Below are 18,692 nucleotides of genomic sequence, written 5' to 3' on the forward strand. Positions count from 1 at the left end.
TCAATTTGTTATATACTGGACATGGAGTTACTAGCTCACACGTTAGATCACAATACTCCAGCCAATCTCCATGCTACGTAATGGAGAACTGACCGATTTCCTCTCATGTCCTCACAATACTATCTCCATGTTTATGGATTGGTCAGTGACTTACTAAGCTCTGCTGTTATGTCTCCATGTTCTTCAGTGAACAGTAACCAACTGGCTTTTATCTGGGTCGCGATACTCGATCTATGTAATCAGACTGAGCACTGGTTACCTACCTAATAGGTTGTCTCAAGGCTCTTTTAACAGTGAATGAACATGGTCTTGCTACCAAATATTTTCCCTTACAATACATGCCATGTTCCTTTAATTAATGTCTTACTCCCTAATGGCTCTGTGTTTGGTGGCTGCTGTGCCACTATCGCCTTAGGGGTCCCCATTGTTCAATGTGGATGATCAGGGCCATGGATGCAGGATGATAAACCAGAATGTGGTGAGGAGACTGGTCAGATCTCAGGGCTGGTAATGCACAGTGACATGATGCGAGGAGAAGAGCAGGAGTATAATAGGGGCTGATGGCTCCTGATGTAAGAGATACACCAGAGAGTGTGGGGAGGAGAGTGGACAGATAACCTGTGCTGATACCTGTAGGGAATTCCTCCTCCTTACACTGCTGATCACCCCTCACATATGTCTCCTCTTCCTCTTTTATATCTTCCACTTTAAATTCAGTCAGGTCCTCACCCTAAATAACCACAAAACAATAAATTAGCGTTTACTCATGACCGATTTAATTAAATGAGATAAACCTTTTATGACTTATTTTATACCTTCCTGATCAGATCATAGTTCAGATTTGCAGAGAGTCTCTTACACATTAGTAGCACAGTGAAATAAATCTTTGTTAAAAGAGGAGGAGGAGGAGGAGGAGGAGGAGGAGGAGGAGGAGGAGGAGGAGGAGGAGGAGGAGGAGGAGGAGGAGGAGGAGGAGGAGGAGGAGGAGGAGGAGGAGGAGGAGGAGGAGGAGGAGGAGGAGGAGGAGGAGGAGGAGGAGGAGGAGGAGGAGGAGGAGGAGGAGGAGGAGGAGGAGGAGGAGGAGGAGGAGGAGGAGGAGGAGGAGGAGGAGGAGGAGGAGGAGGAGGAGGAGGAGGAGGAGGAGGAGGAGGAGGAGGAGGAGGAGGAGGAGGAGGAGGAGGAGGAGGAGGAGGAGGAGGAGGAGGAGGAGGAGGAGGAGGAGGAGGAGGAGGAGGAGGAGGAGGAGGAGGAGGAGGAGGAGGAGGAGGAGGAGGAGGAGGAGGAGGAGGAGGAGGAGGAGGAGGAGGAGGAGGAGGAGGAGGAGGAGGAGGAGGAGGAGGAGGAGGAGGAGGAGGAGGAGGAGGAGGAGGAGGAGGAGGAGGAGGAGGAGGAGGAGGAGGAGGAGGAGGAGGAGGAGGAGGAGGAGGAGGAGGAGGAGGAGGAGGAGGAGGAGGAGGAGGAGGAGGAGGAGGAGGAGGAGGAGGAGGAGGAGGAGAGGAGGAGGAGGAGGAGGAGGAGGAGGAGGAGGAGGAGGAGGAGGAGGAGGAGGAGGAGGAGGAGGAGGAGGAGGAGGAGGAGGAGGAGGAGGAGGAGGAGGAGGAGGAGGAGGAGGAGGAGGAGGAGGAGGAGGAGGAGGAGGAGGAGGAGGAGGAGGAGGAGGAGGAGGAGGAGGAGGAGGAGGAGGAGGAGGAGGAGGAGGAGGAGGAGGAGGAGGAGGAGGAGGAGGAGGAGGAGGAGGAGGAGGAGGAGGAGGAGGAGGAGGAGGAGGAGGAGGAGGAGGAGGAGGAGGAGGAGGAGGAGGAGGAGGAGGAGGAGGAGGAGGAGGAGGAGGAGGAGGAGGAGGAGGAGGAGGAGGAGGAGGAGGAGGAGGAGGAGGAGGAGGAGGAGGAGGAGGAGGAGGAGGAGGAGGAGGAGGAGGAGGAGGAGGAGGAGGAGGAGGAGGAGGAGGAGGAGGAGGAGGAGGAGGAGGAGGAGGAGGAGGAGGAGGAGGAGGAGGAGGAGGAGGAGGAGGAGGAGGAGGAGGAGGAGGAGGAGGAGGAGGAGGAGGAGGAGGAGGAGGAGGAGGAGGAGGAGGAGGAGGAGGAGGAGGAGGAGGAGGAGGAGGAGGAGGAGGAGGAGGAGGAGGAGGAGGAGGAGGAGGAGGAGGAGGAGGAGGAGGAGGAGGAGGAGGAGGAGGAGGAGGAGGAGGAGGAGGAGGAGGAGGAGGAGGAGGAGGAGGAGGAGGAGGAGGAGGAGGAGGAGGAGGAGGAGGAGGAGGAGGAGGAGGAGGAGGAGGAGGAGGAGGAGGAGGAGGAGGAGGAGGAGGAGGAGGAGGAGGAGGAGGAGGAGGAGGAGGAGGAGGAGGAGGAGGAGGAGGAGGAGGAGGAGGAGGAGGAGGAGGAGGAGGAGGAGGAGGAGGAGGAGGAGGAGGAGGAGGAGGAGGAGGAGGAGGAGGAGGAGGAGGAGGAGGAGGAGGAGGAGGAGGAGGAGGAGGAGGAGGAGGAGGAGGAGGAGGAGATCGGAATACCAAGACCGGTGGGGCCAATCCGAAGCTACTAGGATCACCGTTGTGTGCTTGCATATGGAAATGGGGTAATCAGTGCAGCACGTGTATCTTAGCTCCTGTCTTGGGGCAGCTTGTCCCAGCGAGTTGTCCAAACTCGTGGAACGTATTTTAGTAAAGGGGTGGTGGTACCTGCACTCACCTCCTATTTGTGGGGTGGAAATGAATGGCAAAGTGTGCACAGCCGAATACGCTATACACGGACAGCACCATCTCCTGGAAGGGCGAGTACTGCAGCTGGAGGGCCAGTACGCCGGCTCTCCAGAACAGTAAACCAGGACATCAACACAGACTCTCACAGCACATTTATGCATCCTAAATGGAGGCAATCCATTATTTCTGGAACAATCACTGAGACTCAAATACCAATGGCCAGCATTATCTGACTGAAATTCCCATGGTATATATTTGATTCTCAGCCTTGATTTAAATCTATGTACATCCAGTGAATTATTGTTGTGTTATTCATACGTATGTCATCTCTGCATGACTGAGCACAGTTTCTTATTAAAAGGCATTAGAGAAACAGTGTCTACTTTGCGGTTGTGTGCTTGCACTTGGTGCATTTGAGAACCCGAGGAAGAAGTGAGAACGGTGGATAAAGATATGCGAGATTGGAAGCGACTAGCACCCCTGGATGCTTAATCCTGGAACAATACATTGGAAGTTGGTCATTGTGCCTCAACGCCATGCAGTCTACGTTAGGACAGCCCCAACGGTGGACCAGATGCTAGAAAACCACCAGATAGACAGACCATTTCTGGGGTGCAGGTCCTGGTGCCTGAGATAGTCAACCTCCCTGTTTTTCAAACCAATGAATGAACACGGCGGATATGGCCGGAACGTGCTTTTTGACCCAGTCAAGAATGCAAGAGGATCCCTGCATGACTAGACGGCTCCAAGCCTCCTCTTGACAATTGATATATACCGTTGTGGCATTGTCTGACTGTACTCATATCTCTCGCCTTTTGAGGCGACATGCTGTAGTCAATGCATTGAAGATCTTTCAAAATTCCAGAACATTTAAAATCGGCAGATGGGCCTCACAAGGAGAACATCACCCTTGTAACTGAGTTTGGAGAACCACAGCACCCCATCCGTGGTCACCAGGACCCAATCCCAGATCACCAAAGGACGACCCTCCCCCAGATAGCCAGCATTTAACTGCCAGAGAAGAGATGAGTCTGAGGTGTAACTGAAGGGGAGACACCATCCACTGGGACAGCAAGTCCAGCTGAAAAGTTCTGGAATGTAAACGGACGAATTGGGTCACCTTGAAGGTGAAGAAGTGAGCCGACACAAACCCATTCTTGAGCACCAACAGGACCATGGATTGGATCGCCTGTATCTTGTCTAGAGGAAGAAATATACGTTATGGTAAGAACTTACCGTTGATAACGGTATTTCTCCTAAGTCCACAGGATAACAATGGGATATGATGGGGCGACAGCGGATTGGCACCAATGATCAAAAGCTTTCAGGCTTCCCAGGATGCAATGGGCCCGTCCATATATCCCCGCCTACTGGCTCAGGCAAATCAGATTTTTGTTTGTGCGGCAGGAGCTGGACCATGGCCCGAAGTTCTAACAGGTTTATTGGCAGGCAACTTTCCTCTGTGGTCCATTGTCCCTGGAACCATAATTTTCCAGACACTGCTCCCCAGCCCTGAAGACTGGCATCTGTTGTCAGGATCTCCCAATCTGACATCCAAAAAAGTCTCCCCTTGTCTAGATGGGATGTATGTAGCCACCAGGCTTACGGCCCTGACTGTGTAACAACTCCTGAATCTTTGACTGTACCTTGTATATTTTGTTCCGAGGTAAAAACACCTTCTGCAGACTTGAATCCAGTACAGCCCCTGAGTCAGTCATACGTTGTGACAGAACCAGAGACGACTTTGCCCAATTTATGAGCCACCTGTGCCTCTGCAGACATGTTATTGTCTGTTGGAAATGGCATAGGAGCAATTCCTGTGATTGTGCCAGGATTAAAAGGTCGCAGAGGTATGGAAAAATTCTTATCCCCTGCTTGCGAAGATAAGCTGCCATAACCACCATGATCTTGGTAAAAACTCTGGGAGCTGGGGCTAACCCAAAGGGTAGGGCTTGGAACTGAAAATGCTGCTGGAGGATGGCGAACCTGAGAGAACACTGATGGGACAATGCTATAAGTACATGTAGGTAAGCATCCTGAATATCCAGGGATACCATATAATCCCCTGTTTCCATGGCCAAAACTATGGAACGTAACATCTCCATGTGGAACCTCGGTACCCAAATATATATTTGTTTAACATTTTGAGATTGAGAATGGGTCGAAAGGACCCATTTGGCTTCTGAACCAAAAACAGGTTGGAGTACAAACCCTGTCCTCGTTGTGCAGGGGGAACTGGAATGATTACTCCTGATTGAAGCAATTTCTGAACTGCTTCTTGCAAGGCCCCTGCCTTTGTCTCTACCTGAGACGGTCTGGTGCAGAAGAACCTTCAAGGAGGCTGCTTCTTGAAGGGGAAAACATAACCTAGAGATACCGCTTCTTGCACCCAAGCATCTGTTGTAGACTGCTGCCAAATCTGTGCAAACTGAAGAAGCCTTCCCCCTACCATGGGGTCCCCCCAGGGGGAGGCCCGCACCATCAGGCTGATGGCTTATCTTCTGGCTTGGAAGCTAGCCCTCTGGTAGCCCAATGCTTCTTTGACTTACCAAACTTATTGTATTTGGACTGCTTACAATCACTTTTTCCTTTTGCTTTTCCTTGCGACCGAAAGGGCCGAAAAACTGGACCTTTAGGTTTAGGATTATATATGGAAGGAAACTTGACCTTCTTGGAGTCCGCTTCTGACTCCAGAATATCTGTCAATTCTTTACCAAAAAGAATATAGTTCCCTCAAAAGGCAAAGATTCCAGAACCTTCTTGGATTCTGAATCAGCTTTCCATGTACGTAACCAAACTGCTCAGCGATCAGCTATTATTGAGGCTGATGCCCTAGAAGCAATAATACCCATGTCTATTGGCGCTTCTTCCAAGAATACTGCAGCCTGTTTAATATGAGCTATATAGGATTTTTGTTCTCTAGAAGCTGAGAAACCATCCTCTTCCAGTGCATCAGCCCAGGCAGCCACCGTCTTTGCCATCCAAGCTGAAGCCATGGCTGGCCTTTTGACTGCCCCAGATACGAAAAATATTGCTTTTAAAAACCATCCACTCTCCTATCCGTGACATCATTTAAAGATGTTGACGGCAAAGGTAAAATAGATTTTCGCACTAATCGAATTACATGCCTATCTACATTAGGAGCCACCTCCCTTTTTAAACAGTCCCCTGCTGGAAAAGGATAATTGGAATACCACTTTTTGGGAATTCTATATTTTTATTGGGTGTAGCCCAAGTCTCTTCCATGATTCTTGTCAGCTGATCTGACCCTGTAAACTCAGTCTTTACTGTTTTGGGATGTTTAAAACACAGGTGCCTTGGTTTTTAACACAGGCTCTGCTGAATCCTCTAAGGATAGAATGGCCTTCATAGCTCTAATTAATTCAGCTATATCCACTGAGCTGAGACCTTCTTCCTCCTCTTCATATACCGAAGTAGAGTAAATTGAATTTTCATCTTCCGATGAATCATCTTGTGTAGCCTGTGAAGGTGAAGGTTTATCAGCTTGTTTCATTTGAGAAGCTCCTGGGGGAAATTATATACCGTAGGTAGGGAGCTGCATGTATGGGTTAATAGTGTACCCCATTCCTGGTAAAGCTGTTGTAGGAATTACCCGTTCAGCTATACTGGACTAGGTCTGTGCAAACATAGCCCATGGTGGATCCATCTGTACCTGACGTTGTACCGGGATCTGTCTTGTATTTTGCTGAAAAACCATCCTGAACCAGATCCTGAAAGGATAATACAGTTTTGCAAGACAAACATGATATGAGTGTTGGTGTTACTGTAAGTGTACCTTTGTCACTTTTGCCGCTCTTAGACATGATAAATAATCAGCACTTTCATAGTGTACTACACAATTTGTGACTGTAATCACCTTAACCTTTTAAAGTGATATCAATATGACCCTACCCATGCACTGGCATGAAGGATCAGAAGAAACAAGTGACAAACATATATTAAAGTCAGCAATCACACTAGCAGTCAGTCACATTTTATATTTTAGTCATATGAGCATATTATCCACTACAAACACATTTTAAAGTATGTAGGAGTACACATTACTGAATTCTGTTTTATACAGATCTAACGTATTCAGACGCATTGCAAAGAAAAACACAGTAAATGTACAGAGACACATATGCAATAGGCACTTAACTATTCATACTGTACAAGTAAATAGAAATATAGTGCTATATAGCCCGTACTCAGTAGAGTGGGATACAGGGAGACTCGGGTGGTATTCATGTGACCGGCGGTCGGGAGACCAACAATCACATGACCTCCTCCAGCATCCCGACCCCTCACTATCCCGATGGTCGGCATGCCGACCAACAGGGACTATTTCCACTCGTGGGTGTCCACGACACCCATAGAGTGGGAATAGAACGGTCGCCACAGAGCCCGCAAGGCGCTTGCTGCACTCGCCCCTCCCCGCTGGGATCCCGGCGTCGGTATGCTGCCGGGATCCCTGCGTCGGTATACTGACCGCCGGTCAGCCATACTACACGCAGAGACTCACCTCGCTTCCAGGATCAATACGTTAGCGAGCGCTGAGTGGATCCAGAAGCTACTAACGTACAAAAAACCTATAGCGGACACAGGCGCACTTATAGTTCAGTGAACACAGACACACCGGTCACACAGCCGCCTATGCTGCGACCGGGTCGCCTCGCGGTAGTGGACACAGACGCAGCGGCCTATGCTGCGACAGTGTCCCATCTTGGCAGCGTCCGAGACAAAAGCGAGGAAATAGTTCATAGCGGGAGTCTCAGCGGGAACTGGTCCTGAACCGGGGGGAGGGCGACCAGGAGAGCGTCTGACTTCCCACTGCTGAAATCAACCCTAGGGATCGCGGCTTCATACTATTCCTGGAGCCTCTGATCCCTAAGGCCTTGCGCTGGAGCACCTGTGGTGGCGGCGCGTCAGCTACTGTTTGGTAGTCTCCTCTCAAAACAATGCGGCTGTGTCCGTATTCCATGCATGCTATTGCGGAACCGATGCCTTACCTTCTCCCCGTGCTCCGGCCACAGCCTGGTAACGTCTGATGGACCTGCTAGTATATCCGACACAGATGCCCGCCGAAACAGCACTGTACTCGTGTTTGTCGCGATTCGGCGGAGAGTTGTTGGAGCGATTCTATCCAATATGCGTATAAGACGCTGTTAAGAGAGATCACTCAAAACCAGTAAGACTATAAAAATAAAACAAGAAAGCTTGGGGCTGCTAACAATCCAGCAGCCCTCTGACCATGGTCCGGTTCCTGCCGCACCAAACAAAAAACTGATTTGCCTGAGCCAGTGGGCTATCCTGGGAGGCCTGAAAGCTTTTGATTGTTTGGTACCAATCCGCTGTCGCTCCATCATATCCCATTATTATCCTGTGGATAACCTGTGGATCCTGCCGGAGAAAAATAAGATTATACTCACCGGTAAATCTATTTCTCGTAGTCCGTAGTGGATGCTGGGACTCCGTAAGGACCACAGGGAATAGCGGCTACGCAGGAGACTGGGAACAACTAAAGAAAGCTTTAGGACTACCTTGGGGGGCACTGGCTCCTCCCTCTATGACCCTCCTCCAGACCTCAATTAGGATACGGTGCCCGGAAGAGCTGACACAATAAGGAAAGGATTTGGAATCCCGGGTAAGACTCATACCATCCACACCAATCACACCGTACAACTCGTGATACTATACCCAGTTAACAGTATGAAATACAACGGAGCCTCTCAACAGATGGCTCTCAACAATAACCCTTTAGTTTAACAATAACTATATACAAGTATTGCAGACAATCCGCACTTGGGATGGGCGCCCAGCATCCACTACGGACTACGAGAAATAGATTTACCGGTGAGTAAAATCTTATTTTCTCTGACGTCCTAGTGGATGCTGGGAACTCCCTAAGGACCATGGGGATTATACCAAAGCTCCCAAACGGGCGGGAGAGTGCGGATGATTCTGCAGCACCGAATGAGCGAACTCCAGGTCCTCCTCAGCCAGGGTGTCAAACTTGTAGAACCTTGCAAATGTGTTTGACCCCGACCAAGTAGCTGCTCGGCAAAGTTGCAAGGCCGAGACCCCTCGGGCAGCCGTCCAAGAAGAGCCCACCTTCCTCGTGGATTGGGCTTTCACTGATTTAGGATGCGGCAGTCCAGCCGCAGAATGTGCAAGCTGAATCGTGCTACAGATCCAGCGAGCAATAGTCTGCTTAGAAGCAGGAGCACCCAGCTTGTTGGGTGCATACAGGATAAACAGCGAGTCAGTTTTCCTGACTCTAGCCGTCCTGGAAACATACATTTTCAGGGCCCTGACTACGTCCAGCAACTTGGAATCCTCCAAGTCCCTAGTAGCCGCAGGCACCACAATAGGTTGGTTCACATGAAAAGCGGATACCACCTTAGGCAGGAATTGGGAACGAGTCCTCAATTCCGCCCTATCCATATGGAAAATCAGATAAGGGCTTTTACATGACAAAGCCGCTAATTCTGACACACGCCTGGCCGAGGCCAAGGCCAACAGCATGACCACCTTCCACGTGAGATATTTTAGCTCCACGGTTTTAAGTGGCTCAAACCAATGCGACTTTAGGAAATCCAACACCACGTTGAGATCCCAAGGTGCCACTGGAGGCACAAAAGGGGGCTGAATATGCAGCACTCCTTTTAACAAAAGTCTGAACTTCAGGTACTGAAGCCAGTTCTTTTTGGAAGAAAATCGACAGAGCCGAAATCTGGACCTTAACGGAACCCAGTTTGAGGCCCATAGTCACCCCTGACTGTAGGAAGTGCAGGTATCGACCCAGCAGAAATTCCTCCGTTGGGGCCTTCCTGGCCTCACACCACGCAACATACTTTCGACATATGCGGTGATAATGTTTTGCGGTCACATCCTTCCTGGCTTTGATCAGCGTAGGAATGACTTCCTCCGGAATGCCCTTTTCCTTTAGGATCCGGTGTTCAACCGCCATGCCGTCAAACGCAGCCGTGGTAAGTCTTGGAACAGACAGGGCCCCTGGTGCAGCAGGTCTTGTCTGAGCGGTAGAGGCCATGGGTCCTCTGCGAGTATCTCTTGAAGTTCTGGGTACCAAGCTCTTCTTGGCCAATCCGGAACAATGAGAATAGTTCTTACTCTTCTCCAGTACCTTGGGTATGAGAGAAAGAGGAGGGAACACATAAACCGACTGGTACACCCACGGTGTCACAAGAGCGTCCACCGCCATCGCCTGAGGGTCCCGTGACCTGGCGCAATAGTTTTCTAGCTTTTTGTTGAGGCGGGACGCCATCATGTCCACCTGTGGCCTTTCCCACCGGTTTGTAATCAGCCGGAAGACTTCTGGATGAAGTCCCCACTCTCCCGGGTGGAGGTCGTGCCTGCTGAGGAAGTCTGCTTCCCAGTTGTCCACTCCCGGAATGAACACTGCTGACAATGCTAACACGTGATTATCCGCCCAACGGAGAATCCTTGTGGCTTCTGCCATCACCACCCTGCTTCTCGTGCCGCCCTGTCGGTTTACATGGGCGACCGCCGTGATGTTGTCTGACTAGATCAGCACCGACTGGCTTTGAAGCAGGAGTCTTGCCCGACTTAGGGCATTGTAAATGGCCCTTAGTTCCAGAATATTTATGTGTAGGGGACATCTCCTGGCTTGACCATAGTCCTTGGAAATGTCTTCCCTGTGTGACTGCCCCCCAGCCTCGAAGGCTGGCATCCGTGGTCACCAGGACCCAGTCCTGTATGCCGAATCTGCGGCCCTCCAGAAGATGAGCACTCTTCAGCCACCACAGTAGAGACACCCTGGTCCTTGCAGACAGGGTTATCAGCCGATGCATCTGAAGATGTGATCCGGACCACTTGTCCAACAGATCCCACTGAAAGATCCTTGCATGGAACCTTCCGAATGGAATTGCTTCGTCAGAAGCTACCATCTTTCCCAGGACTCGCGTGCAGTGGTGCACCGACACCTGTTTTGGTTTGAGGAGGTCTCTGACTAGCGATGACAACTCCCTGGCCTTCTCCTCCGGGAGAAACATCCTTTTCTGTTCTGTGTCCAGAACCATCCCCAGGAACAATAGACGCGTTGCAGGAACCAGCTGCGACTTTGGAATATTCAGGATCCAGCCGTGCTGTTGTAGCACTTCCCGAGCTAGTGCTACTCCGATTAACAACTGTTCCCTGGACCTCGCCTTTATAAGGAGATCGTCCAAGTACGGGATAATTATAACTCCCTTTTTTCGCAGGAGTATCATCATTTCGGCCATTACCTTGGTAAATACCCTCGGTGCCGTGGACAGACCAAACGGCAACGTCTGGAATTGGTAATGACAGTCCTGTACCACAAATCTGGGGTACTCCTGGTGAGGAGGGTAAATGGGGACATGCAGGTAAGCATCCTTGATGTCCATTGATACCATGTAATCCCCTTCCTCCAGGCTTGAAATAACCGCCATGAGCGATTCCATCTTGAACTTGTATCTTTTTATATATGTGTTCAAGGTTTTCAAATTTAAAACGGGTCTGACCGAACCGTCCGGTTTCGGTACCACAAACATTGTGGAATAGTAACCCTTTCCTTGTTGAAGGAGGGGTACCTTGACTATCACCTGCTGCGAATACAGCTTGTGAATTGCCTCTAGCACTGCCTCCCTGTCCAAGGGAGTCATTGGCAAGGCAGATTTTAGGAAACGGCGAGGGGGAAACGTCTCGAATTCCAGCTTGTAACCCTGAGACACCACTTGTAGAATCCAGGAATCCACCTGTGAGCAAGCCCACTGATTGCTGAAGTACTTGAGACTGGCCCCCACCGCACCTGGCTCCGTCAGTGGAGCCCCAGCGTCATGCTGTGGACTTTGAGGAAGCGGGGGAGGACTTTTGTTCCTGGGAACTGGCTGTATTTTGCAGCTTTTTTCCTCTACCTCTGCCTCTGGGCAGAAAGGACGCGCCTCTAACCCGCTTGCCCTTCAGGGGCCGAAAGGACTGTACCTGATAATACGGTGCTTTCTTTGGCTGTGAGGGAACACGGGGTAAAAATGCTGATTTCCCAGCTGTCGCTGTGGAAACTAGGTCAGAGAGACCATCCCCGAACAACTCCTCATCCTTGTAAGGCAAAACTTCCATGTGCCTTTTAGAATCTGCATCCCCTGTCCACTGCCGAGTCCATAAACTCCTCCTGGCAGAAATGGACAGTGCATTTATTCTAGATGCCAGCCGGCAAATATCCCTCTGGGCATCTCATGTATAAGACAGCGTCTTTTATATGCTCTATTGTTAGCAATAGAGTGTCCCTGTCTAGGGTATCAATATTTTCTGACAGAGAATCTGACCATGCAGCTGCAGCACTGCACATCCACGCTGAAGGAATAGCTGGTCGCAGTATAATGCCTGAGTGTGTATAAACAGACTTCAGGATAGCCTCCTGCTTTCTATCAGCAGGTTCCTTGATATTGCGCCTAAATTTAGTGCCCCCCCCCCCTCTCTTTTTTACCCTTTGTAGTCTTGAAACTGCAGGGAAGAGCCTGGGAGCGATCCTTCCAGCGGAGCTGTGAGGGAAAATGGCGCCAGTGTGCTGACTGAGATAGCTCCGCCCCTTTTTCGGCAGACTTCTCCCGCTTTTTTAAAAGTATATCTGGCAGGGGTATTTTACACATATATAGTCTTTATGACTATATTATGTGTTTTTTTATGCCAGCAAGGTACTTAAATTGCAGCCCAGGGCGCCCCCCCCCCCCCCCCCCCAGCGCCCTGCACCCATCAGTGACCGGAGTGTGAGGTGTGCATGGGGAGCAATGGCGCACAGCTGCAGTGCTGTGCACTACCTTGATGAAGACCGAAGTCTTCTGCCGCCGATTTCCAGGACCTTCTTCTTGCTTCTGGCTCTGTAAGGGGGACGGCGGCGCGGCTCCGGGACCGGACGACTGAGGCTGGGCCTGTGTTCGATCCCTCTGGAGCTAATGGTGTCCAGTAGCCTAAGAAGCCCAAGCTAGCTGCAAGCAGGTAGGTTCGCTTCTTCTCCCATTAGTCCCTCATAGCAGTGAGTCTGTTGCCAGCAGATCTCAATGAAAATAAAAAACCTAAAATATACTTTCTTTCTAAGAGCTCAGGAGAGCCCCTAGTGTGCATCCAGCTCAGCCGGGCACAAAATTCTAACTGAGGTCTGGAGGAGGGTCATAGAGGGAGGAGCCAGTGCACACCAGGTATTCCTAAAGCTTTCTTTAGTTGTGCCCATGGTCCTTACGGAGTCCCACCATCCACTTAGGACGTTAGAGAAATATATATATATATATATATATATATATATATATATATATATTATATACACACATATACATTATATATATATATATATATATATATATATATATATATATATATATATATATATATATATATATATATATATATTGTAACACTGTAGGGGTGCAAGGTGCCTTTTCCTGGGGAATATGGTAGCACGCAGCAGCTGAGGAACAACACAAGTCCAGTTTCTGGTACAACTGACCCCGGCCAGTTTTATTGAAACAGAAAATAAAACAAACCCCAAAATAAAAATACCTTGCCTGTCCGGCACTAACTAAACATAAGATATTCCTAACTGTCACTAAACAAAACACAGAGTTCTTCAGTACATACTGTATAGCTCACTTGCATCAGAAAGCGTGTCTCACACACAGATCCCTCAGCCTTCCCAGGCAGTCTGCCCATACTAATCAGGTTAGCAGCACTATAACACACTTACACAGCTGAAACCCTGATTAGCCCTCTGTGAGGCCAAAGACCCGAACTGGGCCCAATGTCTAGAACTCGCCTTATCTCTCTCTCAGAGCCTTTACCCAGCTTTTACAGCAAACTGAAAAGGTTCAGACAAAACAAAAAGCATTTTTCCTAGAAGTTAACATTTTCTAAAACATGTAAGACAAGAACCTGGGACAAATATACCTGCCCTCAAACACTATCCCAGTGTTCTTGTCACATATCCCCCTCCCCTGTTTCGACCTAGGAGCCGGAACACTTGTAGCCCCCAAACAGAAGATGCGAGACAATGCATCTGCGTTGGCCAATTGTGTTCCCGGTCTATGTTCAACAGTAAACTTAAAGTCCTGCAACGCTAGAAACCATCTAGTTACACGAGCATTCTTGCCTCTATTTACATACATCCATTTTAAAGGGGCATGGTCTGTCACTAGTCTGAATTGTCTACCCAAGAGGTAATATCTCAAGGTATCTAGTGCCCACTTAATGGCCAAAGCCTCCTTTTCCACAATGGCATACCTTTTTTCATGCTCATTGAGTTTCCTACTCAAATAAATGATAGGGTGTTCGTCCCCATCTCTGGTTTGGGACAGCACAGCACCTATCCCTACCTCTGAGGCATCTGTCTGTACCACAAATTCTTTTGAAAAATCTGGTGTTATCAACACCAGTTGTGAACACAAAGCCACTTTTAACGCTTGGAACGCCTTTTCTGCATCAGGGTTCCATTTCACCACATTTGACTGCTTCCCTTTGGTAAGGTCTGACAACGGCACCGCTGTGGTCGCAAAATTAGGAATAAACCGTCTATAGTACCCAGTAATTCCCAAAAAAGCCCTTACCTGTTTTTTTATTCACTGGACGAGGCCAGTTTTGAATAGCATCAACTTTATTCAATTGGGGCCTAATCAGACCTCTGCCTATGGTGAAGCCCAAGTATTTGACCTCCTCCATTGCGAGGCAGCACTTCTTTGGGTTAGCAGTTAACCCTGCCTCTCTGATTGAGTCCAGTACTGCTTGTACTTTAACCAAATGGGACCCCCAGTCTGTACTGTGAATTACCACATCATCCAAATAGGCAGCTGCATATTTTCTATGGGGCCTCAAAATTTTATCCATCGCCCGTTGAAAGGTTGCTGGAGCCCCATGCAACCCAAAGGGTAACATCTTATACTGGTACAGCCCCTCCGGAACCGAAAAGGCTGTTTTTTCTTTGGCGCTATCAGATAAAGGTATTTGCCAGTAACCTTTGGTCAGGTCCAATGTGGTGAGAAACCTGGCTGTTCCCAGCCTTTCTACAAGCTCATCCACACGGGGCATGGGGTATGCGTCAAACTTGGACACCTCATTTAACTTACGAAAGTCATTACAGAAGCGTATGCTACCGTCGGGCTTCGGGATGAGCACTATGGGACTGGACCACTCACTGTTAGACTCCTCTATGACTCCAAGTTCTAACATGGTTTTAACTTCCTTAGAAATAGCTTCTCGCTGAGCTTCAGGAATCCTATATGGCTTTAAATGAACCCTGACCCCTGGTTCTGTGACAATGTCATGTTTTATTATGGTCGTTCGGCCAGGCAGCTCTGAAAATACCTCCCTATTTTGGATGAGAAATTCTTTAACCTGATTGTTCTGATCAGCTGATAATGTCTCTGACACCTTCACTGCGGGAAGCAACCGGGGTGAAGACACCGAAGGGCAAGGCTCCGCTGACAGAGACAACCTATCTTTCCAGGGTTTGATTAAGTTAACATGGTAAATCTGTTCGGGTTTTCTCTTTCCCGGCTGGTATACTTTGTAATTAACCTCATTCACTTTTTCCCTAATCTCAAATGGACCCTGCCATTTAGCTAGGAATTTGCTTTCCACAGTGGGTACCAAAACAAGAACTCTATCTCCAGGAGCGAATTCCCGTATCTTGGCACTCCGGTTATAGACCCTCTGTTGAGCACTTTGGGCCTGTTCCATGTGCTCTCTGACAACAGGTACCACGGCTGCAATCCTATCCTGCATTTGTGTTACATGCTCAATAACGCTTCTATAAGGAGTGGGCTGTCCTTCCCACGTCTCTTTGGCAATATCCAACAGCCCTCTGGGGTGTCTACCATACAACAAATCAAATGGAGAAAACCCCGTAGAGGACTGAGGAACTTCTCTGATGGCCATTAACAAGTAGGGCAACAAACAATCCCAGTTTTTCCCATCTCTCTCAACAACCTTTTTTAACATACTTTTTAATGTTTTATTAAACCTTTCCACCAACCCGTCAGTTTGGGGATGGTAGATGGACGTCCTGAGGTGAGTGACCTTAAATAACTTGCACAATTCTTTCATGATCCTTGACATAAATGGAGTACCTTGGTCAGTCAAAATTTCTTTTGGTATTCCCACTCTACTAAATACCTGCACCAGCTCCTTAGCTATCGCCTTGGTTGTGATAGTGCGTAAAGGGACAGCCTCAGGATATCGAGTGGCATAGTCCATAATTACCAGGATATACTGATGGCCCCGAGCAGACTTTAACAAGGGCCCCACGAGATCCATGGCTATTCTGTCAAACGGGACCTCTATAATAGGCATGGGAACTAGTGGGCTCCTGAAATGGGGTCTAGGGGCATGATACTGGCATTCAGGACAGGAAGAACAATATTCAGACACTTCTTTATAAACCCCTGGCCAAAAGAACCTTTGTAAAACTCTTTCAGTGGTTTTTTCTGCCCCTAAATGTCCTGCGGTAACGTGACTATGAGCTAAATCTAGTACCGTTCTCCGATAAGGCTGGGGAACTACCAGCTGTTCTACCACATCCTCACCCCTTTTGACAATGTGGTACAAGAGCTCATTACAGATGGCCATGTGGGGATACGTAACCCTGTCACCTGGTACCACAGGTTCCCCATTAACAATCTTAACATTCTCTCTAGCCTTTATTAAGGTAGGATCCTTTAACTGTTCAGACGCAAACAGATCCTTCTTTACCTCCAGGTCAGGCACGCTTTCAGTTCTAACTACTATGTCTCTGTTCCCGGCAAGAGGGTCCTCACTGGACTCCCCATCTGTCACTTCCCCAGCCAAACTAGCAAAAGGCAAAGGGCCAGAAAGTTCCGAAGACCCACGTACATCCATAAAATCACCGGTATTATCAACTGGCTTTTTACTTCTCACATCTGTTGATAACCGTGATTCCCACAGTTTCCAAAAATGAGGAAAATCCCTCCCTATTATGGCCTCATGCACCAAGGTAGGGACCAGTCCCACTTTAACCATTGCTGACCCACAACAAGTTTCTATATTCACCTCAGCAGTGGCATAATGTTGGGTATCCCCATGTATGCAAGTTACCCCAATAGGTATTTGCTGGACCTTTAAGGGGTTCACTAACCCAGCTTTCACGAGGGTAACTAAACTTCCTGAATCTAGCAAGGCCTCTACCCGGTTACCCTCTAAGAACACATCACACATTTGTTTTTCCAGCTCAGGTGAAGGTACCACAGTACAGGCTAACCTAGCAAAGAAAGACATTCTGCGACATTCAAAGGCAGCATCACATTGCATGGGTTCTTGCATGACTGGGCAATTGGCAACAACATGACCTGGCATACCACATCTAAAACATTTAACCACACGACTATCAACCCGTTTGGGCAACATAGACCGTTCTAGCCCCATTGGCCTGTCTCCAGGGCCAGTGTTTACAGTCTCTCCAGCCTTGCGTTCTCTTAACCGCCCAGCAACGTTTTCCCACGGAACAGTCTTACCAGTCTTTACTGAAGGGCGCTGTCGAGGATCTATGGGTTGCTGGGTGGTCATCAGTAGTTCCTCTGCTGCCAAATACCGCTCTACCATGTCTACTAATTGGTCAGCAGTACCCGGGTTTCCATGGCTCACCCACTTGCGCAGGACCATGGGCAAAGATCTCAAGTAGCGGTCCATGACGACTCTTTCAACCATCTGGGGACCAGTTAATGTCTCTGGCTGTAGCCATTTTTTTGTTAGCTGAATAAGGTCGTGCATCTGAGAGCGCGGAGGCTTCTCCATGGCGTACACCCAACGGTGCACCCGTTGTGCTCGTACTGACAGCGTGACTCCCAGGCGGGTCAGGATCTCAGTCTTTAGTTTATCATAGTCCCGAGCCTCAGCAGGGCTTAAATCAAAGTACGCTTTTTGGGGCTCACCTGACAGAAAAGGTGCCAGCAGACTGGCCCACTGTGCTTTTGGCCAGTTCTCACGCTCTGCAGTCCTTTCAAACGTGGTCAAGTAGGCCTCCACATCGTCAGCCTCTGTCATTTTCTGCAAGAAGTGACTGGCCCGTATAGAACTAGAGCTGGTCGGAGCACTGACGGCCACATCTCCAATCCGGGCTGCAAGGCTCTGCACCACTTCTGTTAAGGCCTCTCTATCCTGACGCTGTTGCCGGTAAAGTTCGTCAATAGCCACCTGCTGCTGTCTCCTATTTTCCTCCATTGCCACCTGCTGCTGTCGGTTGGCCTCCTGCTGAGCCGCTGTAGCTTGCAGCAAGGCTTTAAGCAGATCCTCCATGTCGACAGATTTTTCAGGCGGCTTTGTAGCTGCTTTCACCCAAGACATATGTCAAACCCTCAGGGGTGAGTCTCAGTAACTTCACACTGGGCTGTATCTGCATAAACCACCGTTTTCTGCAGGCCTCACAAAGCTGCTGCTTTCACTTATGCGCAGAACGGGGTTGCTCGCATTCTCCACCAAGTTGTAACACTGTAGGGGTGCAAGGCGCCTTTTCCTGGGGAATATGGTAGCACGCAGCAGCTGAGGAACAACACAAGTCCAGTTTCTGGTACAACTGACCCCGGCCAGTTTTATTGAAACAGAAAATAAAACAAACCCCAAAATAAAAATACCTTGCCTGTCCGGCACTAACTAAACATAAGATATTCCTAACTGTCACTAAACAAAACACAGTTCTTCAGTACATACTGTATAGCTCACTTGCATCAGAAAGCGTGTCTCTCACACACAGATCCCTCAGCCTTCCCAGGCAGTCTGCCCATACTAATCAGGTTAGCAGCACTATAACACACTTACACAGCTGAAACCCTGATTAGCCCTCTGTGAGGCCAAAGACCCGAACTGGGCCCAATGTCTAGAACTCGCCTTATCTCTCTCTCAGAGCCTTTACCCAGCTTTTACAGCAAACTGAAAAGGTTCAGACAAAACAAAAAGCATTTTTCCTAGAAGTTAACATTTTCTAAAACATGTAAGACAAGAACCT

General features: G+C 49.1%; 1 protein-coding gene across 2 annotated transcripts in view; it reads right to left on the reverse strand.

Annotated features, from left to right (window-relative positions):
* The window catches only part of LOC134983157 (gastrula zinc finger protein XlCGF26.1-like), a 61,011-nt gene that overhangs the window by 30,818 nt on the left and 11,501 nt on the right, over window positions 1–18,692 (reverse strand). For both annotated transcript variants that reach the window (XM_063948909.1, XM_063948908.1), the window contains exon 5: window positions 631–730. In XM_063948909.1, the coding sequence (XP_063804979.1) occupies window positions 631–730 (100 nt within the window). The remainder of the gene's footprint in view (window positions 1–630; window positions 731–18,692) is intronic.

The sequence above is a fragment of the Pseudophryne corroboree genome (assembly GCF_028390025.1).
Source record: "Pseudophryne corroboree isolate aPseCor3 chromosome 3 unlocalized genomic scaffold, aPseCor3.hap2 SUPER_3_unloc_1, whole genome shotgun sequence".
Classification (NCBI taxonomy): domain Eukaryota; kingdom Metazoa; phylum Chordata; class Amphibia; order Anura; family Myobatrachidae; genus Pseudophryne; species Pseudophryne corroboree.